Source organism: Equus quagga, chromosome 5, assembly GCF_021613505.1.
Source record: "Equus quagga isolate Etosha38 chromosome 5, UCLA_HA_Equagga_1.0, whole genome shotgun sequence".
Lineage (NCBI taxonomy): Eukaryota > Metazoa > Chordata > Mammalia > Perissodactyla > Equidae > Equus > Equus quagga.
Window position 1 is genome coordinate 138,303,206 of NC_060271.1, and position 27,598 is coordinate 138,330,803.

Sequence of the window (27,598 nt, forward strand, 5' to 3'; positions counted from 1 at the left end):
ACAGAGTACCTAGGTCTCCCGGCCTCACGCAGCGACACACCTCACCCAAGTCCAGAAGCGCCGCCTGCCTGGAAACGGAAGCCCTCAACGCTGGCTGCGAAGCCGCGCTTCCCCAGACCAGAGCGGCAACGACAGCGGCCAGACGCTGAGCCCGACCCTGAGCCCGGCCTCGTCACCGCTCATGTCCCATCCCTGCTGGGGACCCGAGGCCACATCAGCGAGTGTAAAATCCCGTTTAGGGCCCAGAGCCCCTGCCTTTCAGGAGACGTCACGTTTCTCTGTTCCGACCTGTTGAGCTGATCAGAGCCTTCAACTCTCCAAGGAAAGCCTCCGTCTCTTATTAGAAACAAGATTTGGGGATATATAGGTTTTGTGGCCACCAAGTACTGACCAGAACTGCTTCACTGGATGTTATAAGAACTCAAACTTGGCCTGTCCAAAAGCCTGTGGGAGACAAAGGCCACTCGAATGGTCTTTTGGGATGGAGTTTACTCCTTACATGCTGAAGCACCGGCTGCTTTGGGGCAGAAACGCCTGGATCCATTCACGCTTGGAGGATCCAGCTGTGCTCTGCCCTCCCCTCAGAAGGGGGAATCCTGGTGGGTTTCTCCTGAGGAGCAGCCAGTGAACTGTGAGACCGAGGCTGTCACGGGCCGGCGGGGGCCTCCGACTTTCCCTTTTGCCGCCAACGCTGCTCCTGCAGACGGGCCGCTTCTGCGTGGTGTGCTCGGTGCTGGGTGAGCCAGGGCAAGAGGTGCAGACCACCGTGGTGACCCCTGGCGGCTTTCTGCAGCACGAGACCTTCACCACAGGCCCACCAGCTCACAGACAATGACCCGGGGAGCAGGAAGCTGTAGGATGATGGAGTTTCCCAGGTAAAAGATGTCCTTCTTGTGGGGCAGGACGGTGAGCAGGGTCAGAGGGCAACACCTGAAGGGAGGGAAAGAGCTGAAGTGACACCCAGGGAGCAGCAGAGGGTGTCCAGCCTGGCTTTTCTGGTGTGATTGTTGTGTTGCGCTCTTCCTTTATTTTTTATCCATTAAGTGGGAAAAAGGAGTCTGGGCAGTGTGGTCCGGGCAGGACCCTCACGACATCCTGCAGCTGGGCCAGGGTCTCACAGGAAGACGTGGGGGGCCAGGGTGGCGAGACCGTCAGCCAGAGGACACAGCGTCACCTGTGTGGGGAGCACGGGCATTTACCACATCTTCAAAAAGTCCTTGTGAAGAGACGAAAAGGTCGTGGGCCTCGGTCCACTGGAACGCCTCTCCCTCCCCACCCCGCCTCGAGCCCGATCAAATCAGGCACGAAGCTCCAAATACACCAAGCCCTCAGCTCCCCCTGACCCCGGAATGGGCGCCACTGGGTTTAGGTGTTTTGAAAACACTTAGCAAGGAAAACTAATACAGATGCTCAAAATGTTATAATTTAACAAAGCAAGGGTTAACTTCAGTTTTTAAATTAACTTTTTACAGTCTAAGAATTCAAGAATTTGTAGAAGATAGGTTCCTGTCATTTTTAATGTTAAATCAAAATAGGATTACATGCAAACTATTTTTATTGTAGCTATTTCTTCATGCGGCACCTAATTAACATTTAATCACATGACCAGTTAAATAACGTTAAATAACATTCTGACCGTCTTGTGGCTGCGTCCAGGCTGCGTACGGCGGTGACTGTGGTTGTGTTTTCCTAAGAAGACACAGCTTTGGTTTGACATTATGTTTTTTCAAATACAGCTTTACAATTTACATTTTAAAAAGTACTCTTCATGGGGAAGAATGAGGGTAGCCTAATAAAATTGATGTGGAGTTCAGGAGACTAAGTAGGTTGTAAGATCGGGATTCTGTGATGTTCTCTTGTCCGTCCCTTGCTGTGGGGACCTGCGGCAGCCCACCTGGGACAAGGAGCTTGGCCGTCACGGTTCATCACGAATGACAGCTCTGTAGCCAGAGCCTGGCGCAAGGCCCAAGAATTTTCATTTGGTCCACGTGGAAAGTGCAAAAACCTCTGTGGAGTTTAGGCCTTTTTTCTTGGTAAGTGTATGAAAATGGCTCAGATACAAATTACTAGAAACTGATACTCAGGAGGCAGGTCTTTGCAGGCGAGCAATTACCAATGAGGCTCCTGAAGAAGCAACTCTGAGAAAGGGGGAAAGGGGCCACGGGCCTTAGCTCACCTGCTCTGCATTGGCGTCCAGGTTCCTGTGCCCACCACTTCTCACCCAGGCAGAGGCCTTGCGGGTGGCCAGGGTCAAATTCGTCACTCCACAGGTGCAGGGTCTCCCCTCTGCCCAGAGCTGGGGCACCCTGACTACTGCCGCTCAGGGTGGGTGATGGGACAGTTTTCACTGCTCTGCTCAAGTCACTCCAAGGGAGGAACACTGCGTGTCTATGCGACACGTCCAGGGGCTGGCACTCTCAGAGCAGCGTGCAGAATCCCAGGCCGTCTACAGCAGGGCACTGACTTTCCTCTGCTCTGTTTCTTCCATTTGGGCTGGACATCATCATATTTTTACCAGCAAAATTCTGTGACTATTTAATCTGAAATAGCATCACACACCACATGAAAGCCCACGAGGGACAGAAATGGCTGGAACCGCATGAGGACAAGGTTGGGTGTCGCCTGTATCTCAGTTGCTCTCCAGCTCTGCTGTCCTTGGCCATCAGGGACCTGCTTCCACACGTCTTGAGGTCCTTAGAATTCTCAGCCGCGTGTTGTTCCCCTACCTAGATGGGATCCCCCACCTGTGTCTGCTCCGGTCCTCGTTAAATACAGAGGCCACAAGGGAACAGGAACGGAACGTGCACGCCCATGGGGAGGCAGCCACGCGCAGCCTCACAGCCCTGCCCCGGCTTCCTCTGCACACTCAGCCTTCCTGACCCTTCCCCGTCTCCTCAGCTCCCCAGGGAACAGAACAACTGTATTGTCCGTCCTGAGACGTGGCCACAGCAAGGGCTCTAGGCAGGCAGAGGGGATGGAGGCGCGGAAGCGGGTGAGGGTGGAACACAGCCCAGATGAGATCCAGATGTCAACCTGCAGGGGGCTCCGTCAGGTGGGAGGAAAGCTCCAGGGAGCAGAGAATTCGCGCTTGTCCCTGCTGGGTCCCTGCGTCTGGACCAGTGCCCTGCATGGAGCGCGGCGGAGTGCACAGTAGAAAAAGAGCCACTGGGCTTCAGAGCGGGGGCCAGCCCGCAACGGAGGCAGGGACGTCTCCCATGGATGCCCCCCGGGGAAGCCCCTGCACTTGCCTGGTGAAGAGGAGAAGCAAGGACCGAAAAGCAAGTTCACCTCCCGGAGCTGCAGCCAAGCAGGAAACTCACCTGAGAACCGCACAGCAGGGCGGAGAGGGCGCTGGGGGCGCCGCCAGCTTCTGGGGAGAGGGCTGGGCTGGAAATCAGCATCCCACTTCCAGGGCTTGTGTCAATCACAAATCACAGAGTCATCAGTGCTGCTCCAGCCAACACAGACACATTCTCAGCACGCAGCTTCAACACGTGGAGAAGAGCCCACGTGAGGACGGAGGCAGAGATGGAGCGATGAGGCCACAGCCGGGGACCCCACAGGCTGGAGAGGCAGGAAGAAGCCCCCCCAGAGACTTCAGAAGGATCACGATCCTGCTGACATCTTGATTCTGGACTTGCGGCCTCCGGTACTGGGAGACATTGCTGTTGTTTTAGGGTACTTGTTACACGGCCCCAGGGACCTCCTGCAGGCGGAGACCAAGGGGCAGGGCTCTGGCGCCACCCCGAGCTCCGCCTGAGCACCCTGGATCCATCTTCTCACCCACCCACACCCCAAGTGAAATCTCCTCGCAGGAAGACCACACGTCTTGAAGACGTTGGAAAGAGAAGACTGGCGTGGACAAAAGTCGGCAGGACTTCCCACGCTTAGAGAATTTCTCATGTGACAGAAACTTACGCCGAGCAGCGTTACGCACTGTGTGTCACTCTCACTGTAATCTAGAGTGGTCTTACGCTTTTGTTTTCAGTAACCAGCATGTTTCCGATACTTTACCAAAAATTTAAAAAATGCTTGGCAAATCTTCCTGACTTTTCTGTACACTTGTACGTACGGTTATTTCACTATTTGAATTCACTTTTCTCCTTAAGCACTTTACAAACAGGAACAGGGTGCCCCCATCCCTCTGAGCCCAGCTCTCTTTGTGCAGCACAGGAACGATTTATTAATATGACAAATATTATTGCTCGCTCGCTAGTTGCAGTCCCCCCGGGCCCGAGGGAAAGCAGAAAGGAACGATTCACAGTGGGGAGAAACCATGTCCTGCAAAGCGAGGCTAAGGCGAAGATTCGAACGTATGGGGGTGGGGCTGAGATGCTAAGGGCAGGATATTCTACGGAAAGATCCGGGCACCAACCAGAGGCAGATGCTGGGAAATCCTGAGCATCTGCGGGAAAGAGTTAGGAGAGACGAGGAGCAGCACGGATGGCGCGGAGCGGAGATGGGGACGTGGCCTGGAAAGGGGCCTCACAGAGCGCTTGAGACCGGGCCCCTGTCCTCAAGGAGAGGAGACAGGCACGTTCCCCATTCTCCCTCATTTGAGAAGAAAGTGAGGGATGGAGAGAGGGACGGAGACGCAGCCATGAGAGCACAGACGGCCCTTGGTGGGTGTGAGCGGTGGGCTGCTGCTCCGGCTGGAAGCTGGATAACGGATCCGTCGGAATCACAGGGGATCTGAGAGGTGGGCAGCCCTGCTTACCCGCACTGGAATGTGGCACCTCGAGGGCGTCTCCCATCATTCGCAGCACAGACACAAGTCGCCTCTCGGTCCTCCGGGCCCAGGCTCTGGGCTCAGAGATCCGCTGCCTTTAGCCTCCACTGCGACAGCTGAGACACCCACAGTGAACACAGGCTGCCGCAGCCATTCTGTGAGACACACAGCGAAGGGGCAACTTACTCAGCAACTGCCCGTAAATGGGGCAAAGCTCATTTTGACCAGAGTTTTGCATCAATTTAACCTGAGAATCCAAACTCTCTTTTTCCAATGTGTCTACTGCTCCCGTTGTGGTTGACTTAAATCTGTCTAGTTTCAAGCTTTCGACCAAAGCAGTTTCCAGTAAAAGATGAAAAGTCTTTTTAGGGGTGGGGAGGGGAATGGAGCCTGATTAGTCAAAACGACATTGACGGCTCAGCTCCCCGGCAGAAAAGGCGTTCTCTCCCGCACCGACAGGCCCTCTGACCTGCCACATTGCACTGGCCTTCCCCACAGCCCCACCTCCTCCCCTCGAGTCTCTGCTCGTAGAGATTTCCTGGGTTGAGACGGAGCTGGGCCTGAATGCTGCACCGGCAGAATCAGAAACGAGTCGTAACACACTCTTGAGAGTTTGCAGAAGGCTCAGCGGCCCATGTGAGGGCAGAGGGCGCTTGAAGAGGAAGTGGCAAGTGGACCAGCAGCTTCTGGTCAGCAGGGCAGCACTGGACACCATCAGAGACAAGGCCAGAGGACTGGACAGTGGTGCCTTTCAGTCCAGCTGGAGACAGGGTGGTGTGGGGGCGGGGTCCCCTAGGATGACTGCCAGGCCCATCCTGCCAGGAAGAAGCTTGTTTGGCTTCAGGCAAGTCGGATTCTCCTCTGGAGAAGGAGAGTGGGGACTCTGAACACCCCTCTCAGTCCTCAGGGCCCTGACGAGTCGACTTTCTCGCTGCACCCTGCCCTGCAAGTGAGTGAGTCCCTGCTCACGGACTGTGGGCCGGAGCAGGAGTGCCCTGAGACTGTCCATGTGCAGAGCAGGGTCTCTGTGTGTTTCCCCAGGTGCAGAGAGGGAGGGAGGGAGGGAGGGAGAGGTCCATGGAATTGGGACTTCTCCGTTAGGCTGTGTGTGTGTGTGTGTGAATGAGAGAGAGAGAGACACAGATATAGACAGACGGACGGATGGACAGAGCTAAGGGCTGGAGGACAAAAGGAAGTGAATGTTGAAAGAACAAAGGTGCAGTCAGACTGGCCAGCGACTGGTCAGAGTCCGATGAAGACACAGCAGAGCACAGGGCACCGTGACCGAGGCAAGACCCCTGAAGGAGCACGGAGGTGGGTGCCTGCTGTGGCTGTGTGGCCGTTGCAGGAGACGGGGCATTCGCCTGGAACCATATTGTATGGCAGGAAAAAATAACTACGCTGAAACTCTTCCCACTTAATCCCTCAGTGTGATAAACACAACTCTGTTTTACTTAAAAAGAAATTGATAAATAGAGAAAGTTAACAGCAACAATAATATTATGGATTCAGCTGCCTGGTCTGCAGCCACCATCACAATGTTGGTGGAAATAAAGGTTTTTAAGATTCAAAATGGCAGTTCTGGGCCCCTCACGACCCCATGCAACAAGAAAGCTTCACTCGAACAGACGGGCGCGGGAAGGAGGGCCGGGTCCCACAGCTTTCTCTGTCTCTTCTGCAGGCTGCAGAGAATCGAGTCTCACGTCCTTTTTCTTGCCTGAGATTCCAAATGCTGGGAGTGGATGGATGTGGGGACAGCAGTGGCCACCAGTCAGCTCCCACAGACCAAGCGTCTCCCAGGACACAGATTCCTGCAGAGGCGTCCTCACTGCCACTCGTGTGAGGAGGCCCTCCGGTGACACTCAGGGGTCTTCCAAGAGGCAGTGCGTGTGGGCCGTCAGGCGGGAGGGGCCCACATCTGTGTTCAGCTCTGTTGACCACACAAAGGTGATGGTGGCTTCTCAGTTTGTAAAAATAACCAGCTCTGCCAATTCCAACAAAGGGAAGGGAAGACTTTGGTGTCTGTAAATGGGAGAAGGGGCCTGCCACAGCAACTGGCTGGATGGAGCCCTCGGAGCGACATATCTGAAATGACCCAGAAGGAAGGGCACGGGGCAGCATATGGCTGCGTGAGCCAAGGACTGTAATCGGGAACGGGGACATGCCATTCCATCTCCCGCCTCTGCCCCAAAGTTCTGTCTTTGATTGGAGGTGACAGACGGCACTTGACAGGTGACAGTGACCCAGTTTTCAGCTGAGAATTGCCGGAGGCAAGTGGATCTATCCTCATTATAGAGCTGCCTGGTGTCCTGGCCTTCCACCGGGTGAAGAGGTGACTGAGCACGATGACCCTACGGCCGATGAGGCTCCCCGAGGTCTTCTCCTGAGTGGGGGTGTCTGCAGGGAACTCCTGCAGGATTCCTTTGTTCCTGAGGAGTGGACTGTCAAGATTACTTCTCACAAAACTTTGAGGAGTGTCAGGCTGGGTTTTGTGGGGTGGAGAGGGCAGTGAAACCACCGGTCAACTCACTGTGTGGACCCTGCGTGGCCAGGCTCAGCCCACCGTCAGCTCACCTCTCTGAGGGCAGTGTCAGAAAACCAGGAGCAGATGTGGGCTGGGAACAGATCACCGTCAACATTGGCCACAAGCCTGTGACTGGACGACTTTTCAGAAAGGCAATCCTCAAACCTTGTTAAAGACCATCACAGGATGAGTCAACAACCACACTAACCCTAAAGCTTTCCCGTTTACTAAGTGCTCGCACATGCCTTGGCCATTTGATTTCACGTTGCAGGGCGGGGGTGGGTGGACTCTGGGGCAAGCTCTCCATGCACCCTCCGCCGCGAGGTGAGGCGAGGAGCTCCAGAGCTGCGTCTGCTCCTTCGAGTCGGGCATTCAGCCCTCACACCCGTGTCTTGTCGCCAGGTTCTCCAATGTTTGGGCATCAGTTTACTCCTGTTCCTCACTGCTTATCAAGAACATAGCTCACAAGGTAGACTCACGCCTGAAGTTGAGCAAAGGCCCGTCACTTTAAAGCCTTCAGCAATGTGGAATACTGTTCTTTGCAATAATTGCTTTTTTCCTAAAACCACAAACCCTCCTGCCACATCACGATTGTGACAGTAAGATCGCCGGCAGCTCCATTTCTGCACTGTCGCTTCGTGGCCGTGGCTGTGTGCACGGCTGGGGTTTCTGTCCCCGGAGCCCCAGGGTGCAGAGCTGCCCCGACATCACAACCCACCGACAAGACCCGCTCTGCTTGGGCAGGATTGGGGATCCTGCGGTGCAGCTCGGCTCAGCGTGGCCTGTCTCCACTGACGACAGCGGGCACCTTGTCCTGGGCTGGTGGCCGGGAGACGAGGAGGGCAGGGCTCGGAACAGGTGGGAACAGCCACGCCTGCCGAGCCACGCACCCTCACGGCAGCGCTGGTTGGATAAGTGTGATTGGATCCATGCGGGAAAACAACCCAAGTTCCACTCCCGAGACCTGGAAGAGGAGGGCTGGGCTCCATCCAGCCGAGGAGGGTGACTCCAGGGGAGACGGGGAGGGCAGAGGACGTGCCCCGGCTTCTGCGGCAATACACCCAGGAGCAGGGTGACCCTTATTTCAAGAAAGAAAGAAACATCTTGTCCATAAGCAGAGTTTGCTGGGACTTCTCAGTAAAATGCATCTAAGCTAAGAAAAGCCCAAGGGGGCTTCACGTGGGGGCTCACTTCCCGTCCCGCCGTTCTCCTAGAATGCGTCGGTCCTCAAGCCACTTCCCCTCCAAGCAGCTAGGGTCCTGCAATGTCACTTAACTTCTCTCAAAAGGCCTGGGCATAGTGAGCACTTCTTAATTCGCCAAATCAGCCAACGAGAGCCCCCGACTTCCACGCTCTGCGGTGCTCTCCGCGGGTGTTCGGATCCTCAACCACCAGCCAGTTGGGTCCCGGCCAGGAGTGAGCAGGAAGTCGGTGTGTCAGCCACGGGCCCCACAAGGGAATCGACACTTGATGGGGTCCTGGGGTTACCGAGGGGTCTCAACCCCCAAGTGCCGGGAAGTCTCGGGATAAATTTCTCCAACGGCTGCCTCCAGCACTTACAGGAAACATATCCCTGATGACTTCAGGGATAACACTCAGCACAGCCGGGCTGGGAACCCCGCCTCCTGTCGGGTTCAGGGTTGGCTCTCCGGGGCACGCTGACACTGAGACAGGGGGCAGGGGTCGGGAGGGTGCTCGGGCACCCTTGGTTCACATGCTTGCCACACCCAGCTCTGGGTTCCGGGATCCGGTGGCAGGATCAGCGATGTCCCACGTCTCCCTCGGGCTAACCCACTGGCCCCAGTCCCCAGACACGTAGACATCTAATAATGAAGAGCAGGAGGGACGCGAGAGAGCTCCCGAGCCGAGGCTGGAGGGACGGCACCAATGGACAAGCAGTGTGCAGAGTCGCAGGAGGCCAGCCGGAGAGAAGGTTAATGGTCCGGGACCAGGAGAAACCAGTGTTGTCTGGGGGAAACCGATCCACAGTCTCCTGGATTCCTTGGAAATAAATGCAAATTGTCGTCTTTCCTCTCTGTTAGAATGCACACTACTAGTAAAAGTAACAGTAAAAGGGCAGGTGCCAATCAGCAAAAGGCACAGGGCAAAATTCACCATAGACAGAGAAAAAATGAAAATCACACTTGGGGCGCCTGGACCTGAAAATGAGGGCGAAAAATTAAAGTCGAGCCAAATAATAAAATGAGAGCAAATCAGAAGAAATCGACACTGTACATTCAATAGTTTCCTTTGACTAAGAATCAGCAGGTACATAAAGTCTCGATGAAATTTAGACTGAAAACGTTGACCTAGGAAGTTTGGACTTGCAGAAACACGGCCCAAAGGAAAGCGCTCCTCGGCTGAAGATTACTTAGCAAAACGGAAACGTCCCAAGGAAGCGATCAATGAACCCATTTTTTTTAAAATAGGTTCAAATTGCATAGAAAAGAATTCATCTCGGTGAATATAATTTCGACAAAGTAAATAGTGTAAAAACTGAGTGTTTTAATAGTGTAAAAAAAGCTGGTTTAACGGATTTAACTCTGGATCAGTTTTTCAGTGAAAATAATCAATGTTGTTACATTTCCAGTTGGAATGCTTATATTAAATGTCATTGACCCCAAATATATAGCCTTAGACCCCAAATAATACAAAATAGTAGGGTAGGCAAAAATGGGAGAAGGGGAGAGAACCAGAACATTTCTGTTTTACTGGGAATGGAAATTAAGGTTTATTGAGCGGTTGATATGTGCCGGAAACTGTGCTGGGTTCTCTCTCTGTCTCTCCCTCTGTGTGTGTGTGTGTCTCTGTCTCTATGTCTCTCTCTGAGCATCTGTCTGTCTCTCCCTCTCTCTGTGTGTGTGTCTCTCTCTCTGTGTCTCTCTCTGAGCATCTCTCTGTCTCTCCCTCTCTGTGTGTGTGTCTCTCTCTCTGATTATCTCTCTGTCTCTCCCTCTGTGTGTGTGTGTCTCTCTCGTCGGTCCTCACCTCACAACCCCGAGGGCGGAGATCAGGCTGCTGAGGCTCAGGGAGCTGAGATGCAGAGGCAGCGCAGGCTGCTTGCTGTTCAGATCACTGGAGCGGTGCAGAGTGACTCGGCGCAGGCACTGGGAAGACATTTCTGGAGTGAGTGACCTGCAGCTTAGGCTCACTCCATCAGGGGTGTGAGGAGCCTGCGGTGACTCAGGAGGGTTGGGGCAGAGCGACTCCCCAGGCTGGTCCCAGGCCCGCCAACCTCCTCCAGCCTCAGGTGGTTTTCACGAGTTGACGTCCGACTTCCTGCGTCCTTCAGGTGAGCGATACTTTGCAGACCAAAGTGGTGCTCAGCAGTATATTTTCAGGGCTCCAGAGTCTAAAATCAAGTGAAGCAGAGTCCTTCCCTCCCAGATTTCCTTGGAAAGGTCTTCATTTAATTTATGCTGTCAATCTTAAAGAAACAGTGATTTTCCCTGTGGTGGGCCAGAGGCATGGCATTTTTCATGATGATAAAGTGATAGATGTTTAACAGAGATGTGCACAAATGCAAAATTGCATATGGATACCAAATTACGGCAGTATCAGTTTTTCACAATGTGAATATTTAGGACATATGGTTACAGAATCCAGCTAATTTGAGGTGTTTATTGCTCAGTTGATTTCACGGTTAGCTAAGGGTGTTAACTATTGGCAACGTCCAGGCTTCTAGGACCACGTGATTCTTAACACCTGGGGAATATTTCCTGCCTCCGCCCCACGTGAAGCTACAGACACTGTTTAAGGGTTAAAGTCACCTTCTCCCAAAAACAGTGAGCAGTGGCGCCTTCAAGGGACGTAGGGGTTAACAGTCAACGATTAGTCAAAACCGCAGCCCAGAAGGTGTCATCACACTCCCCACCCCAGTCACCTTTGAGGAGGGGCAGGAGGGCCCAGTGGCCAAGAACACGGCCTTCAGATCAGGCAGACCTTGGGCTTAAGAAACTATTTCACTGCTTATCAGCCTCAGGCAAGTGACAACATCTGAAAATGGATGAAGTACCAGTATTGTGTTAGTTTCTAGGGCTGCAGTAAGCCACGAACTGGGGGGCTCGGTCAATAGAAATCTATGGTCTCCCAGTCCTGGGGCCCAGTCATCTGAGGTCAGGGTGTCGGCGTGGCTGGGTCCTTGCGAGGCTGAGTGAGAATCCGTTCCAGGCCTCTCTCTGGCTTCTGCTGGTTGCCGGCCATCCTCGGCATTCCTTGGCTTGTAGACGCATCGCCCCAATCTCTGCCTTCATGTTCATGTGGAGTCTCCCTGTGTCTGTGTCCAAACATCCCCTTTCATAAGGACACCGGCGTATCAGCTGAGAGCCCACCTACTCCAGCACGACCTCCTCTTAACCAGACACATCTGCAGCAACAACGCTATTTCCAAATACAGTCACATTCCAAGAGACTAGAGGTTAGCACTTCAGCATCTGAATTAGGCGGACACAGTCCAGCTCATGACAAGGGCCCCCCTCATACCATCAAAAGGAAGATTAAACGAGATAGCAACTAAAACTTAGCATCTGACCCATCTCTGCTGGCTCTTCCTGTTAGTTCTTTATTTGAAGGAACATCTCACAGTTTTATCTGAACCGTGGCACATGTTGGCGCTGTCAGAATTAGGAACGTGTTAGAAAGTCTGTCACGTACATATCATTTACCCGATAGCCTGTGAACTCATGTGTGGAATGAGGCCTGGGCAGACAACAGCAGCAGGCAGACGGGAGCCTGCAGGGCTGAGGGTGCGGCCCCAGCAGGCGGAGAAGCGGCACAGAGCGCCCACAGGTGCAGAAGCTTCCCCTCCCATGCTCTCAGAATGAAGAAGGCCGTGACGGGCAAGTGTTGATGAGACGTGGGCACGGCAGCGACCTCACAGTGGTGAGATCCGATCGCTAAGGGTCAGTTTTGAATATTTAACAAAAATTCATTCCTGTAAGATGTGCAAAAACATGGAGGCATTTCTGAATGTGCCAGGAAGCCCCTGGAAAGGACAAGGGTTGCTGAAATGTTGAGCTTATCGCATTACTGGAATATCGCACCAAAAGCAATGGGGAGCAGTGGACACAGCCCGCAATGCTGGGGGCTGTGGTGTGGGCCGTGCCGAGCGTCACAGAGCCAGGGGCTCTGCAGGCCGGCAGAAGCGGGAACGCCCCGGGAGAGGGTCGGGAAGGGGCGCGGCAGCCGGCTCCGGAGAGAAACACTAGGCTCTTCCGGGTAGGCCTGGCGGGCTGAGGAAGGATTAGAGGAGAGGTGAGCATGGCACAGGCATTCTGCAGGTGCTGGTGGTGGGCACGGGCTGCGGCCAGACTAGCGATGCAATGGCTTCTTGTTTTGCTGTTATTTTTATCAGCTATTTTCTATTTAAAATAAACAACTGTGTTAGAAAATTAAGTGACATTCAGAGTCTGAGTCTTAAGAGCTGTGAGTTAAGAATTAGAGAGAGGGGTGGAGATGGAGCTCGTGCAGCCCCCACATCCCTTAGAGGCAGCCCCAGGTTCCCCGCAGAGAATGCTCTCCCAGCCAGAAACGCTCAGATGGGCTTCTGAAGGCCCCGAGGGCAGTGCCATTTTTAATATAAAAGTTCAACTCTCAGGTTCCCAATTTCCACGCAGTCTGCCCTTAAGGGAGGGGATGACTCAGAAATGAGATTTTTGTCCAGGGATGATCTTTTTTCTCTGAGAAACCTTTGTAAGACCCTTGACTCCTAACGAGAGAGACTCAATGCCATCATTTAAGCTTACCAAGAATCACCCTCGCTGCCTCTCCACCCACAGGTGCCCACGCCCCTAAAGTGTGTGATGATCACTCCACGGTCATGATCTAAACGTGACGAGAGGTCCAGAAAGTCCAATGCTTTGTACAAAATGGCTCTGTAGATAGGTGAGTTGGGGTACGGATAACTCACACTGGCTTCAGGAAAATCCCACAGCATCATCACCAGCCTTGTCCACAGGAGAGGAAAAGGCCTTGTGGAGCTGAGGAGCGGGTCTTACCATCTGCAGATGGCCATCCAGGCGAGACCTGCCAGGCAGCTGACGAGCAGGGCACCCAGGGCCAGGGAGACCAAGGATGCCTTCGGGAGCCTTCCAGAGTCTGGAGCAAGAACGGAGCTGGTCAGCAAGCGTGCCGAGCCCAGAGCAGTGGCCAGCGTGCCCTGTCTGACCCCAGCCCACCCTGATCCCAGGTCTGGCTGACCCCCACATGCAACAGACAGCAGGATGCACCAAGCGGCATGCACCTGCATGGACCTGCCTGGACCTGCCTGGACCTGCCTGGAAGCAGCCATGTGTGCAGACATGCCCCCCAGGTGTGAGGGGGGCCTGCAGGGAGCAGGGGAGACCTCGGCCCTTCTCGGGTGACAGGCCTCACTGCTCAGCATCCAGCCTTTGATCAGGAACAGTGAACCTCTCTTCCTCTCGACCCCGGGGAGCACGCTGAGCCCACTGCAGAGACCCTGGGGACCCCAAGAGCACCCAAGGGGGACGGAAAGTGGGTGCAGAGTGAGTGACTGGTGGGCAGATGGCAGGAAGATCACTGTGTGGCGTGTGCCTTCACGCCCTCGGCACACTTGCTTTCTGCAGAAGCGAGCAGGAGGAGAGCAGCGGTTGAGGGAAGGAGTAGTCCCCACCGTGTGGAGTCAGAGCCCGTGGGAGCCAGACGGCAGCAGGCTCTCAGCTACCACCCACCGCGCCTTCTCCGACGCGGCTTCAAGTTCCAGCCGCCTGGCTGCCTGCTGCTGCCCACAATGCTCAAACCGCGCCCGTGAACCCTCCTGGATCTGGATCTGACGCCTGAACCATCCAGCTGCCTGGACTGCGCTCCTCGGAAGCGATCTATGAATACCGAGTTCTTTGAACCCCCCTCCGGCTCTCGTTGCCTTTAGTCAGATACAAGGAACCAGCCCGCACAACGCCCCGGCAGGCACAGCCCTGAGGGAGGGCCGAGGGCAGAGGAGACACACAAGCCTCGTGCCACACGGGGTTCTCCCCGTGCTTCTAGCTGTCTGGGAACATCCTCCTTTGTTTGTCCGAGAAAGGCCCAGTCATCGTTAGTGACGGACGACGGCAGCGCCCGCGTCCCAGGCACGCCTCCAGCCTCACGTCCTCAGGGTCCTCCCCAGCCCTGGCCTGTGGGGAACCAGTCATGCAGATGTCAAGGGGAAAGCAGGGGCTCCGGGCCGGCCTGCCAGTGAGCGGCTAGGCTGCGACTCCGAAGGAGACCCTGACACCCACCCAGTCCCCTGGGAACTGTTCCTTCCATGGACCCTTACTTCGCCCATTGGCTGTAAATCTCCAGCTGCCTTTGCTATGTTTGGGGTTGAGCTCAGTTCTGTATGGAGGTCTCCCTCCCCTGCTGCAGTAGTGAGGATAAAATGTCTTGCCATTTTAACAAGTATTAGCATCATTTTTCTTCTACAGGATCTAGAAGCCAAGCTACAATTCCCAGATCTACAACTGAGAGGCTGTGTGATCCCGAGCAAGTCATTTAACCTCTCTGTTCTGTATGTGGGGATTAAACGTCATGCTTACCTCCCAGAGGTAATTCCCTGGGGGATGAAGCTGGCTGACAGTTTGGACCAGGGCTGCACTGTTGAGTATTTCACAATAGTCTTGTAGGTTTAGGAATGAACTGGCTGGTCCCCTGCTCCCCCCAGCATCTGAGAGGTAGTGGAGTGGACATGCACGAAACACCAGCCACAGCATAGCTAGAAGGATGACCTTCAGTCGTCCCTGAGGGTGCCGTGTCAGACACGCCGCCTCCCCACCCACCCCCGTCAGGATGCACGAGGAGAGCCATCTCACCAACGCAGGTCCTTCCATCTTCTCCCAGAACATAGGGATCTGTGCACTCGCACTGGAAGCTGCCCTTGGTGTTCTTGCAGCGGGCTGACAGGTGGCAGGGAGGGTCCATCATGTCTTCACACTCGTTGATGTCTGCACACACAGGGCAGAGGTCAGGCACATCTGAGACAGGGCCTGCATCCCCCACCTCGGCCTCCTGCAGGCCCGAGTGTCGAGGGGTTGGGGCCGTGTGGAATCCCCAGCCAGCGGGGAAGAGTGACTCGGAGCTGTGGCTGTGTCTGTCTATCGTAGAAGTTACTAGGAGGTGTTCTGTCTATAGCTGACCCTATCAAGGCCTTCCTGGACACAGCGTCCGTCTAAGGTGGCACCGTGCCTTGGGCAGCCACGTGTGCATGCTGTCACAGAGAGCCAGGACATGGGGTCGGGGCAGAAGGAATATGCGACTGTGCTTGACTTTGTTACGACAGCATGAAAATCCAAGTCGCTGCCCCCAAAACACGGCAACCACCCCACAGACGTGAGATGTGAGATGTGGGATGTGGGACAGGAGACGTGGGACGTGGCATGTGGGATGTGGGACGTGGGATGTGGGATATGGGATGTGAGACGTGGGATGTGAGATGTGGGATGTGGGACGTGGGATGTGGGATGTGAAATGTGGGATGGACCTGCAGGGAAGGACCGGCAGGCCCTGCAAAGCAGCTGTGCCTCAGGCTCCCCTGTCCCCCAGCGCAGCCCTTTCCTGGCACAATTCCCTCCGAGCAGCATCTGCTTTCTCTGATCCTCTGCCTCGCCCAGTGCCCTGAGCTCAGACTTAGCCATGTGGAGCTCCCCATGCACACAGACTAGGGGCTTCAAACAACACAGATCTCCCTTCCCAAGGCTTTGGAGGCCACAAGGCCAGGCAGGCCATGCTTGCTCCCCCAAGGACTCTGTGGGAGGACTCTTCCTGGCCTCTCCCAGCCCCTGATGGTGCTGGCGGTCCCTGGTGTCCCCTGGCCTGTGGCTGCATCTCCTCATCCTCTGTCTTCACAGCACCGTCTTCCCTCTGTGTCTCTCCTCTTCTCATAGGGACACCAGTCTATCTGATTGGGGCCTATCCTGTACCCTCGTTTTAACTTGATTGCACCTGCAAAGGCCCTATTTCCTAAGAAGGCGCATTCTGAGGTGCTGGGGGCTAGGACTCAGCCAGAATCTCTTCACAAAGGAGGGGGAGCTGGCTCAGGCCCACGTGTCCCCAGGTTCCCCCATCAATCTGCAGGAGGGCCGAGGCTCCACCTGCCTGGCCAGGTTTCTCTCAGGTTTCTCTGCTTCCAAGAAGAGCTGCAGATGGGTCCCCAAGCCCTGCCCCAGCTGGCCCTGACATTGGCACAGATGTTCCTGTCCCCTGAGCACATCGTGCTGACTGCCCGTCTCATTCTCTGCAACAGACACGGAAGCATTTACTGTAGTCATTTATTACCTGACCTCCTGGCAATAACCACAGCAGAAAGCCGCAGACAGAGCTTTTTGTCCATTTTGAACTCACGGCTTTAAAGCCCTGGAAAGCAATTCATCACAATTCATTTGCTAGTTTTCCCATTCCATCAGATTTTTGTGTGGATGGATTTTAGTGGATGTGCAGGGTTGAGAAGAGAGGAGCGAATCTCATTTGACTGCAGGTATTAAACATCCAGCTGAGCCAGAGACCTTCCTTCCTGCAACCACAGATACATTGACACGCGATCCGGGTGAAGACCTTCAGCTGGATCATATGGTAGTTCTAGTCGTAATTTTTTTTTTGGTGAGGAAGATTCTTCTCGAGCTAACATCGGTGCCAATATTCCTCCAATTTATATGTGGGTCGCTACCACAACGTGGCTGACGAGTGGTGTACGTCCATGCCTGGGATCTGAACCCTGGAACCCGGACCGCAGAAGTGGTTCACACCTGACTTAACCACTACGCCATGGGGCTGGCCCTAGTCTTCATTTTTTGAGGAATCTCCATACGGTTTTCCATAGTGGCTGCACCAATTTTCACTCCCACCAGGAGTGTATGGGGCTTCCCTTTTCTCCACATCGTCTCCAACATTTATTATTTCTTGTCTTGTTAATTACAGCCATTCTGACAGGTGTGAGGTGATATCTCACTATAGTTTTGATTTACATTTCCCTAATCATTAGTGACGTTGAACATCTTTTCGTGTGCCTGTTGGCCATCTGTACATCTTCTTTGAAGAAATCTCTGTTCAGATCTTTTACCCATTTTTTAATTGGGTTGTTACTTTTTTGTTGCTGAGATGTATGAGTTCCTTATACATTTTGGATATTAACCCCTTATCTGATGTACGGTTTGCAAATATCTTCTCCCAATTGTTAGGTTGTCTTTTCGTTCTTTTGATGGTTTCCTTTGCTGTGCAGCAGCTTTTTAGTTTGACGTAGTCCCATTTGTTCATTTTTCCTATTGTTTCCCTTGCCTGGTCAGACATGGTACTTGAAAATATGCAGCTAAGACTGATGTCAAAGAGCATGTTGCCTATGTTTTCTTCTAGAAGTTTCATGGTTTCAGGTCTTACATTCAAGTCTTTAATCCATTTTGAGTTTATTTTTGTGATTGGTGTAAGATAAGGGTCTACTTTCATTCTTTTGCATGTGACTGTCCCGTTTTCCCAACACCATTTATTGAGGAGACTCTCCTTCCACCGTATGCTCTTGGCTCCCTTGTCGAAAATTAGCTGTCCATAGATGTGTGGGTTTATTTCTGGGATATTCAGGGTCTTTTGTTGTTCCATATAAATTTTAGGGTTCTTTGTTCTATTTATGTGGAAAATGTTGTTGGAATTTTGATGGGGATTGCATTGCATCTGTAGATTGCTTTAGGAAGTATCAACATTTTAACTATGTTAATTCTTCCAATCCAAGAGCATGGAATCTCTTTCCATTTCTTTGTGTTTTCTTCGATTTCTTTCAACAATGTTTTATAGTTTTCAGTGTACAGATCTTTCACCTCTTTGGTTAAGTTTACTCCTAGGTATTTTATTCTTTTTGTTGCAATTGTAAACGGGATTGTATCTTAATTTATCTTTCTGCTACTTTGTTGCTGGTATATGGAAATGCAATTGATTTTTGTATGTTGATTTTGCATCCTACAACTTTACCTTATTAATTTATCATTTCTAAAAGTTTTTTGGTAGGTTCTCTGGGTTTTCTATATATAAAATCATGTCATCTTCAAACAGTGACAGTTTCACTTCTTCCTTTCCAATTTGGATCACTTTTATTTCTTTTTCTTGCCTGATTGCTCTGGCTAGGACTTCCAATACTATGTTAATTAAGAGTGGTGAAAGTGGGCATCCTTGTCTGGTTCCTGTTCTTAGAGGGATGGCTTTCAGTTTTTCTCCATTGAGAATATTATCTGAGGGTTTATCATATATGGCCTTTATTATGTTGAGATACCTTCCTTCTATACCCATTTTATTGAGAGCTTTTATCATAAATGGATGCTGTGTCTTGTCAAATGCTTTCTCTGCATCTATTGAGATGATAATGTGATTTTTATTCTTGATTTCCTTAATGTGGTCTATCACATTGATTTATTTGTGGATGCTGAACCATCTCTGCATCCCTGGAATAAATCCCACTTGATCATGCTGTATGATCTTTTTAATGTATTATTGTATTCGATTTGCTAGTCTTTTGTTGAGGCTTTTTTGGTTTTTGTCTTTGTGAGGAAGATTGGCCCTGAGCTAACATCTGTTGCCAATCTTCCTCTTTTTGCCTGAGGAAGATTGTCTCTGAGCTAACATCTGTGCCAATCTTCCTCTGTTTTGTATGTAAGATGCTGCCACAGATTGGCTTGATGAGCAGTGTGTAGGTCTGCACCTGTGATCCGAACCTGTGAATGCTGGGCCACTGGAACAGAATGTGCAAACTTAACCACTACTCCACCAGGCCAGCCCCTTTTGTTGAGGATTTTTGCATTGATGTTTATCAGTGATACTGGCCTATAATTTTCTTTTTTTCTGTTGTCCTTGTCTGGTTTTGGCATCAGGCTAAAGTTGGCTTCATAGAATGAGTTTGGAAGCTTTCCCTCCTCTTCAATTTTTTGGAAAAGCTTGAGAAGGATAGGTATTAAGTCTTTGAATGTTTGGTAGAATTCACCAGGGAAGCCATTTGGCGCTGAACTTTTATTTTTGGGGAGGTTTTTTATTACTGTTTTGATATCCTTACTGGTGATTGGTCTATTCAGATTCTCTACTTCTTGATTTAGTGTTGGAAGGTTGTATGATTCTAATTATTTATCCATTTTTTCTAGATTATCCAATTTGTTGGCATGTAGCTTTTTGTAGTAATCTCTTATACTCTTATGTACTTTTTTATTTCTCTTGGTTTCTTTGTTGACCCAATCATTGTTCAGTAGCATTTTGTTTAATCTCCACAGATTGGTGGCTTTTCCAATTTTCTTCCTGTAGTTGATTTCTAGTTTCATACCATTGTGGTCAGAAAAGATGGTTGGTGTTATTTTAATCTTCTTAAATTTTGTTCTGTGGCCTAATATGTGATCAATCCTGGAGAATGTTCCATGTGCATTTGAAAAGAATGTGTATTCTGTGGTTTTTGGATAGAATGTTATGTATATATCTACTAAGTCCATCTGATCTAATGTGTCATTTAAGGTCAACGTTCCCTTATTGGTTTTCTGTTTGGATGATCTATCCATTGGTATAAGTGGAGTCTTAAAATCCCCTACTATTATGGTGTTACTGTCTATTTCTCCTTTTATGTCTGTTAATGAATAGCTTTATATGTTTAGGTGCTCCTATGTTGAATGCATAGATATTTACAAGTGTTATATCCTCTTGTTGGATTGGTCTCTTTATCATTATGTAGTGCCCTTCTTTGTCTCTCGTTACATTTTTTGTTTTAAAGTCTATTTTGTCTGATATAAGTAATGCTACCCCAGCTTTCTTTTCTTTGCCACTTGCATAGAGTATCTTTTACCATCATTTTACTTTCAGTTTCTGAGTGTCTTTAGGTCTGAAGTGTGTCTCTTGTATGCAGCATATATGTGGGTCTTGTTTTTTGATCTAGTCAGCCACCCTGTGCCTTTTGACTGGAGCATTTAGTTCACTGACACTTAAAGTAGCTATTGATAAGTAGGTACTTATTGCCATTTTGTTACTTTTTTCCTGGGTGTTTTTTTTTTATTATTATTATTAAGATTATGATAGATTACAACCTTGTGAGATTTCAGTTGTACATTATTGTTAGTCATGTTGTGGGTGCACCACTTCACCCTTTGTGCCCTCCCCCCACCCCCACCCCCCCTTCCTGGGTGTTTTTGTGGTTCTTCTCTGTTCCTTTCTTCTTCTCTTGCTCTCTTCCCTTGTGATTTGATGGCTTTCTTTAGTATTATGTTTGGGTTTCTTTCTCTTAATTATTTGTGTATTTATTATAGGTTTCTGATTTGTGATTACCATATGTAATCATATGTATACAACAGACTATATTGAGTTGATGGTCTCTTAAGTTTGACCTCTTGCTAAAAGCTCTACTCTTTTACTCCTCTCCTCTCACATTTTATTTATTTATCTGTGAGGAAGACTAGCCCTGAGCTAACATCTGTTGCCAATCCTCCTCTTTTTGCTGAGGAAGATTGTCACTGAGCTAACATCTGTGCTCATCTTCCTCTATTTTATGTGGGATGCCGCCAGAGCATGGCTTGATGAGTGATGCTAGGTCTGTGCCCGGGATCCGAATCTGTGAACCCTGAGCTGCCAAAGTGGAAAGTGCAAACTTACTTAACCACTATGCCACTGGGCCAGCCCCTCACATTTTATGTTTTTGATATCATATCTGACCTTCATGAAAACACATAAATAGCTTACAAGTAAATAGGTTCCACTGCTTTTGAAAAAATCTGCATGGGCCTGGCCCAGTGGCACAGCGGTTAAGTTCACACGTTCTGCTTCAGCAGCCCAGGGTTTGCTGGTTCAGATCCCGGGTGTGGACATGGCACCGCTTGGCAAGCCATGCTGTGGGTAGGCGTCCCATGTATGAGATAGAGGAAGATGGGCATGGATGTTAGCTCAGGGCCAGTCTTCCTCAGCAAAAAGAGGAGGATTGGTGGCAGATGTTAGCTCAGGGCTAATCTTCCTCAAAAAAAAAAAATCTTCATGGATTCTCCTCATGCACATTACTCTGGAACTTGAATTTTTACTTAGTGATATATTTTGGACAGTATTCCAAGTCAACGGACACACTGCTAATTTATGCAGCATAAGGGTTCCTGACGTGGGCCTACCCCAGTCTTGACCATCTGCTTTTGACTTCCTCTGTTAACAGCATTGGACATTAAACATGTGCGTGTCATTCTTACCATGCACTTAACCGATTTAAGTTGACAAGCAGTCAGGTAGACCTCGCCACCACCCTCAGTTCACATTTGAAGTCATGGAGGCGCGTGGAAGCTAAGGGTTGGGGAGATGGAAGAAGGAGCCACTGAGATGGCCCAAGTAAGGAGGCACTGAGGTGGGAACTGGTTGGTGCAAGAGAGAATCGAGTGGATGGATGGCTTGTGAAAGGACTTCAGGAACAGCAGGACTTTGGTGTCATTCTTAGCATTGTCGAGAGGAGGCAGGGACTCCCTCTCATGTTAAGGAGACAATTCAGGCTGGAAGTAGGAGCACATTCACTGAGCACCGCCAGGCAAGCACACTCGGGGGCTGGGATATGTGGGGCCCTCTGTCACTCGCCTGTTTCTAAGCTTTTGCTCCTCTTTTATTTGTGCCTCACAGATCCCTATGAATAGAACTTTAGGGTCATAAACACCTAAAACAAATAGCCAAAATTAACATATAAGATGTCCAGGTATTTAGGCAAAAAGGATGTAAGGCACGCACGTGATGTTACACCACGTGAGGTCTTCCTAGACCCCGAGCATGCAGCACGCCAGACCCTGACATAACGTCACATCTTCCTTGACTGTACTGACAACCGGAAAACCAGGAATCTGGGTAAAGTGAGCATTTCAGTTTTGCGCAGACACTAAGCCAAAACCGCACTAAAAACTCCGGGGTTTGTTGTACTTTTTGCTCCTGAAGGATGAGCTGCAGAACCCAATTATCGGGAGTAATCAAAGAGGTAGTTAACGGGAATAACAAATGCGTGCAGCTGTCACCGTGGTTCAGAATGGCGGGTTCCTATGGCGAGAAGTGTTTGGAAGATGAGTCTGGGCGCTCTGGGAGGAACGCCCTCGCCTGTAGCTCTCCTCGGCGTCATCTCGATTCTCTGGGTTGCTCTCCTTGTCCATCACTTGTGACCAAAACCTAAAGAGATGTGGGGGTACGCCTGCCTCAGCTCCCTGGCCCTCAAACTGCGGATGCAAATCTGAGGGTGTGAGATTGCGTTAGCAGCTTAAAAAAGGTTTTCCAGTCCAGGCTAGCGTTTTTTGGCAATAAATTCCCTCACACCCAGCAGGCTTCTGATCTGCTTCCAACCAGCTCCGTGTGCCGTCAGCTGTCCTCAAGTCATCTCCCAGATGTTGCTCTCAAGCCAGCTTTGCTTTTTTGCTTCCTGATCCTTTCTCTCTCCACAAAGGCAGCGAGCTGGCCCTTGCTGAGGCTGTGGCTCTTGATCTGACAGCAGACACAGGGGTCTTGGTGCTGACAGCCTTGCAGTCTTTTCTTCCTCTCTTTAGGGTCTAGGAGCAGCTGGCACAGCAACCTCTCCAGCACAAAACATTCCAGGTTTTCAAAATTGAAATGGAAATTTCTGTTGCTATGGTAAATATGCATAATGTAAATTTATCCTCTTACCCATTTTTAACTGTACATTTCAGTGGCATTAAGTACATTCATTATTGCCACCAATTGGTCTCCAGAAATTTTTCATCTGTTCGTCTCTCTCTTCTCTAATGCTTGCCAAATGTGGCAGGTAGCAAGTAGCCCACACGAGGCTCCGTGCCTGATGCCACCTCCTCTCTGAGGAGCACAGTCTTGGTGGGCAATCCGTCTGTCTCCAAATGTCTGCTGGAGAGTTTGAGCATCGTCATGTAGCACGAGTGCTCATGCTCCCAGCTGCCCACAGAGCTGGCGTCACACATTTAGGTTTCATCGTGGGCATTTCTGAGTGAGTCATGTACCACGAACTGCTCTAACGCGTCCCCAAGCTGCAGGGGACTGTGCATAGAGGTTCCTTCTGTTTCACAGCACAGTCCCGGGGAACGTCCCGCTCTGCTGGCGCGATTCTGGGGCTCAGGCCCTTCCCTTGCAGCTCTGCTCCCAGCACCTGTTCCCCGCCTCCAATCAGGAAAAGGGAGAGTCAGTGGCTCAGGCAGCTTCTCACAACGCGGCCGAAGGAGGCCACCCAACTTCTGCTCTCGTGCTCCCTGCTAGAAGGCACAGAGGCCCACCCCTGGATGCCAGGAAGGTGGGAAGGGGCCCGGCCCTGGGGAGGCCGAGGACATGGGCCTGGAAAGGAGCTGCCACGGGGGTGGTTCCTGTTCAATGATTCTTCCAGTAGAAACATTTCTGTGTTGTTTCACTGGGGAAACTGGCTCTACCAGCTCTCTGCGACAACCTCCTCTGTGAGTTGCTAACTTCCTTTCCTTCTCTTCCCTGCCTCTGTCACCCTGCTGGGCACTTTCGATGTGACTGTCTTGGTGCCTCATTATGTAGAAAGATGTCCACTTGGGAACACAGTTGACTAAGGAGAGAATACTTGTTTCCAGGCCAAAACAGTTCCTGGGAAAATAGTTCTGCTGAGAGGTACCTTTTGGTGAATGACATTTATTCTTTTTCTTTTTTTAAAGAATTTATTTTTTTCCTTTTTCTCCCCAAAGCCCCCCAGTACATAGTTGTATATTCTTTGTTGTGGGTCCTTCTAGTCGTGGCATGTGGGATGCTGCCTCAGCGTGGTTTGATGAGCAGTGCCATGTCCACGCCCAGGATTCGAACCAATGAAACACTGGGCCGCCTGCAGTGGAGCTCCCCAACTTAACCACTCGGCCACGGGGCCAGCCCTAGTGACATTTATTCTTAATTGAAAAATGCAGATGGCATGAGGGGAGAGATATACAACAATAATAAATGTAAAAATCTGTAGTAAAAAAGGAAAAACGCGGATTTGGGGGTAAAGTTGTTAAATGACCAACCTTTACACACAGGGGGCTGGAAATCCCATCCTTGCGGGGTGCAAGTGATCTGCTCTTGGCCTTGAAGCTCAAATCCGTGGCGACAGGAAAACACCAGCACACGTTTCCCAGACTCCTCGCAGAGCACGAAGTCCCCGTTCTCCACTCCCTCTGGGGAGCCACACGTGCTGTCTGCACAGGGCGGAAGGCAGACACGGTCAGACGCGTGCGCTCTTCATCCACCCACTGTGAGGATGGCACCCACCCCTCCTGGGCCTCACCAGGATTTCGCCTCAGCACGTGCCGTTCTCTTCAGCGCACGGACAAAGCACGCTGCCCCTCAGCGTGACCCCTCCACCCACGCCGCGGAGCTGCCGGCCTCCAGCAAAGCCACCTGTCTCGGATTCCCTCTTATTCACTCGTAAATCAACTCTGATCAGGCTCCACTCCAACGTGACTGCTTCTGCTAAGGTCGTGCACGGCTCCTGCGTGGCTGAAGGCAACGCTCAGCTTCCGGCCCCTCTGACTCAGACCACCAGCAGCACTTTACAGAGCTGATCACGCCCCCGTGCAGCCGCTCTGCAGCCGGCTGCCCTAGAAACCCCTCCTGTCTCTCAGCGAGCTCCTCCTCAGCGTCTTCATCTCCGGCCCTCCAGCCTGAGCGAGTCTCTGGACTGTCTGAGGGCTTCTGCTTTCCAGATGCACTCACTGCTGTGCATCCTCCTTCTTTTGGCTTTAGATACAATTTCTGCAGATGGTGTATACAGATAAGTCCCAAATTCTTACCCTCTTCCTTGATTTCCACTCTTCCAAACCCAACTGACTTCCGCTCACCTCTGCTTAAACATCTAGCAGGCGGCTCAAACTTCACGGGTCCACAACGGAGCTGCCAACCTCCTGCCACAGTGGCTGTCTGTCTTCAGAATAGTTCTGCCCTCGGGGCCTTCTGACAACTTGCATTGCTATCCCCCGGGGTCCAGGTCACCTTCTTCCCTTCCCGGGAAGACGCAGCAGCCTCTCCAAGGCTCTTCCTGCGTTTGTTCTGCTCCCCCACCCACCTGCATCCCTAACGGGTAGGTGGCGGGGTCCCCATAAAGGTGGGTCGGACGTGTCTCCTCCACGTAAACTGGAAAAGTGCCCGTCACACGGGACGTAGCTGTTAGTCAACGTGAAGCTGCTGCTTGGAGCAGCTGCTGCGCACACAGCGCTGACGTCACACGTGACCACAGAGGACAGGTGAGTCATCCGTGCCGAGTACGGCTGAGGCTGGAGAGGCACCTTGACCTCTCCCGTGTGAAGGTGTGTGTAGTATGAAAAGCAAAGTCAGGAGATCATGTTAAGTCTCGGCTCTGTCACTGATTCGAAGACTAGTTTGCTGCATGTGACATTAACGTGGAAATCTCTGCTTTGCTAAACTAAATCCCGAATAACCTTCGGGTTCCTGGTGAGTCTTAAGTCTTCCCAGAGCCCCCTTCCCACAGCCACATGTTGGCCACTCTGTTGATGTTGAAAACATGTTACCGAGTCCACTGCTTCTGGACCCGTGGTGATTCTGCCCTCCCGCCAGGGGACAGCAGGCGATTCTGCATTTATTTTTGGTTGTCACAAGTCAGCAGGTGCTACTGGAGTCTAGCGGGGAGTGGCCAGGGCTGCTGCTACATCCTATGGGCACAGGACGGATCTCACAACCGAGCGTGAGCGCCCCAGATGCCACGGTGCGAGGCTGAGGCTGTGATGGAATCGTTTGCTTGGCACCCACACAGCCACACAGGCCAGTGTCTTTCTGCAGAGAGGGCCCGGCTGGGGACTCTGTCAGACCGCCAGCTCCTTCCTCCGTGGAGGAGGGTGCATCCACGGGACGTGAGCAGTCCCCGAGGCAGAGGGCACAGTGCTGTCTTCTCCAACGGTGCTCATTCAAAGCAGCCCCTTGAGAGGTCACCCTTCCCGTGATGAAGTCCCTACGCTTCAGCATTATTTAAAGTTACCTTGAGGAAGGGCCTCCCTCCACACGGCCAGGTCCATGCCCGGGATGTCCTCGCACGACTCGAAGTCCTGGGGGAATGTCCCGACTTGGAAGGCTTCGGCGGGCACGCGGGTGAGGCCAGTGTTGTCGCAGATGACCCGAGACAGGGAGTGGCGCGCCAGCTCGCGCCTCTGAGCCTCGGTGAACACGTGGCTGTTCTCCCACCAGAACCTGCACAGAGGAGACAGCGGTGCGCGTGGGCATAGCACGGCCACGCACCCACCAAGCCCTGTCCTGCGGTCGCTTTGCACCAACGCGGTGCAGGGTGAGGCTTCGGGGGTGGGGGGGCGAGGGGTGGTGCCAGCGTGGACGGGCAGCGGCTGGCTGAAGGCCCAGCGCCAGTGGGAGCGTCTCCACAGACCATTCCTTTATTATGCATCAACCGTCCTGCTGCGTTGGTTTTCCCTGGGGAGGACTACTGTTTTTCACAAGCGAATGATGACAGCAAAGTCCAGCTTTCGTGGAAGTGCTGCTGTCTGCACTGAAGGCCCTGTGCCTGGTGAGGCCCTGTGCCTGGTCTTTTCCTCCAGGCCGTGGCCACTGGGGAAACTGAGACACTAAGAAATAGTTGTCCCTGTCTCTCAAAATACTAAACTCATCATTGCCAAAGCCCGGGTAGCTCCTGGCCTGAATGCCACAGAGCATTCCTGTCTCTCTATCACATAACTCCTCTCTCCCCTGCACAGGAGCACTTTCCTCCCCTACGAGAAAGAGGCCTCGTCACGGGCCAGTCAGTCTCTGTCCTGGGCAGACCCTCAGCTATGAGCAATCAGGCTGACAAACGCCCGCGTCCCTCCAGGGGCCTGTCCGCAGTGTCTGCAGGCGCCCTCCCAGCTGAGCCCATGGTGGTGGTGATGCTCACAGAGGAGACGCCAAGCAAAATGCCACCTTCTCAGTCAGTGGTTTCCTCGTCCCGGAAAACCTCACGCCACACACGTTTGGTAAAGATACAGTTCCAAGAGAGATGGCTTCGAGTCCTTTCTCCTCAGGTATCTTTAACTACGTGAAAAGCCGCGTCTCAAAAACTGATGGTTAAAGTTGTAAGAGAGGAAGGACAGGAAGCTTAGGGTGTGGTTAATGAAAGCATGTGAATATTCTTGAAAAACACCTGACCCAGGCACATGATTACAAAGAAAGAGAGAACTGGAGGTGTAACGATATTAAAGGAGGAAAAGAAGGCATAGTCCCGTTGCTGTCTCCATTGTCCCCAGATGCCTGTTTCATCACCGGCTGCAGCTCGTGGAGCCCAGAGCCACACACAGGAGCAGGCGCTTTTCCGACTCGCTCTGCTGTGCAAGGTTCAAAGCTCTAGGTTCACATTGACAAGGGAGCAAAGTGTGTACACGCGAGTGAGCTGGACCCTCCGCTGTCTGCTGCGAAGGAAGCTCCACTGGGGCCGGAGG

The 27,598-nt window shown here is 51.8% G+C and overlaps 1 protein-coding gene across 1 annotated transcript in view; it reads right to left on the reverse strand.

The window, feature by feature from the left end:
• Nucleotides 1-13,245: 13,245 nt before the first annotated feature.
• The window catches only part of TPO (thyroid peroxidase), a 54,480-nt gene continuing 40,127 nt past the window's right edge, over nucleotides 13,246-27,598 (reverse strand). The window contains exons 11-14 of the mRNA XM_046663075.1: nucleotides 26,158-26,366; nucleotides 24,194-24,364; nucleotides 15,059-15,190; nucleotides 13,246-13,349 (exon numbers count right to left, since the gene is read on the reverse strand). Of these exons, the coding sequence (XP_046519031.1) occupies nucleotides 13,246-13,349; nucleotides 15,059-15,190; nucleotides 24,194-24,364; nucleotides 26,158-26,366 (616 nt within the window). The remainder of the gene's footprint in view (nucleotides 13,350-15,058; nucleotides 15,191-24,193; nucleotides 24,365-26,157; nucleotides 26,367-27,598) is intronic.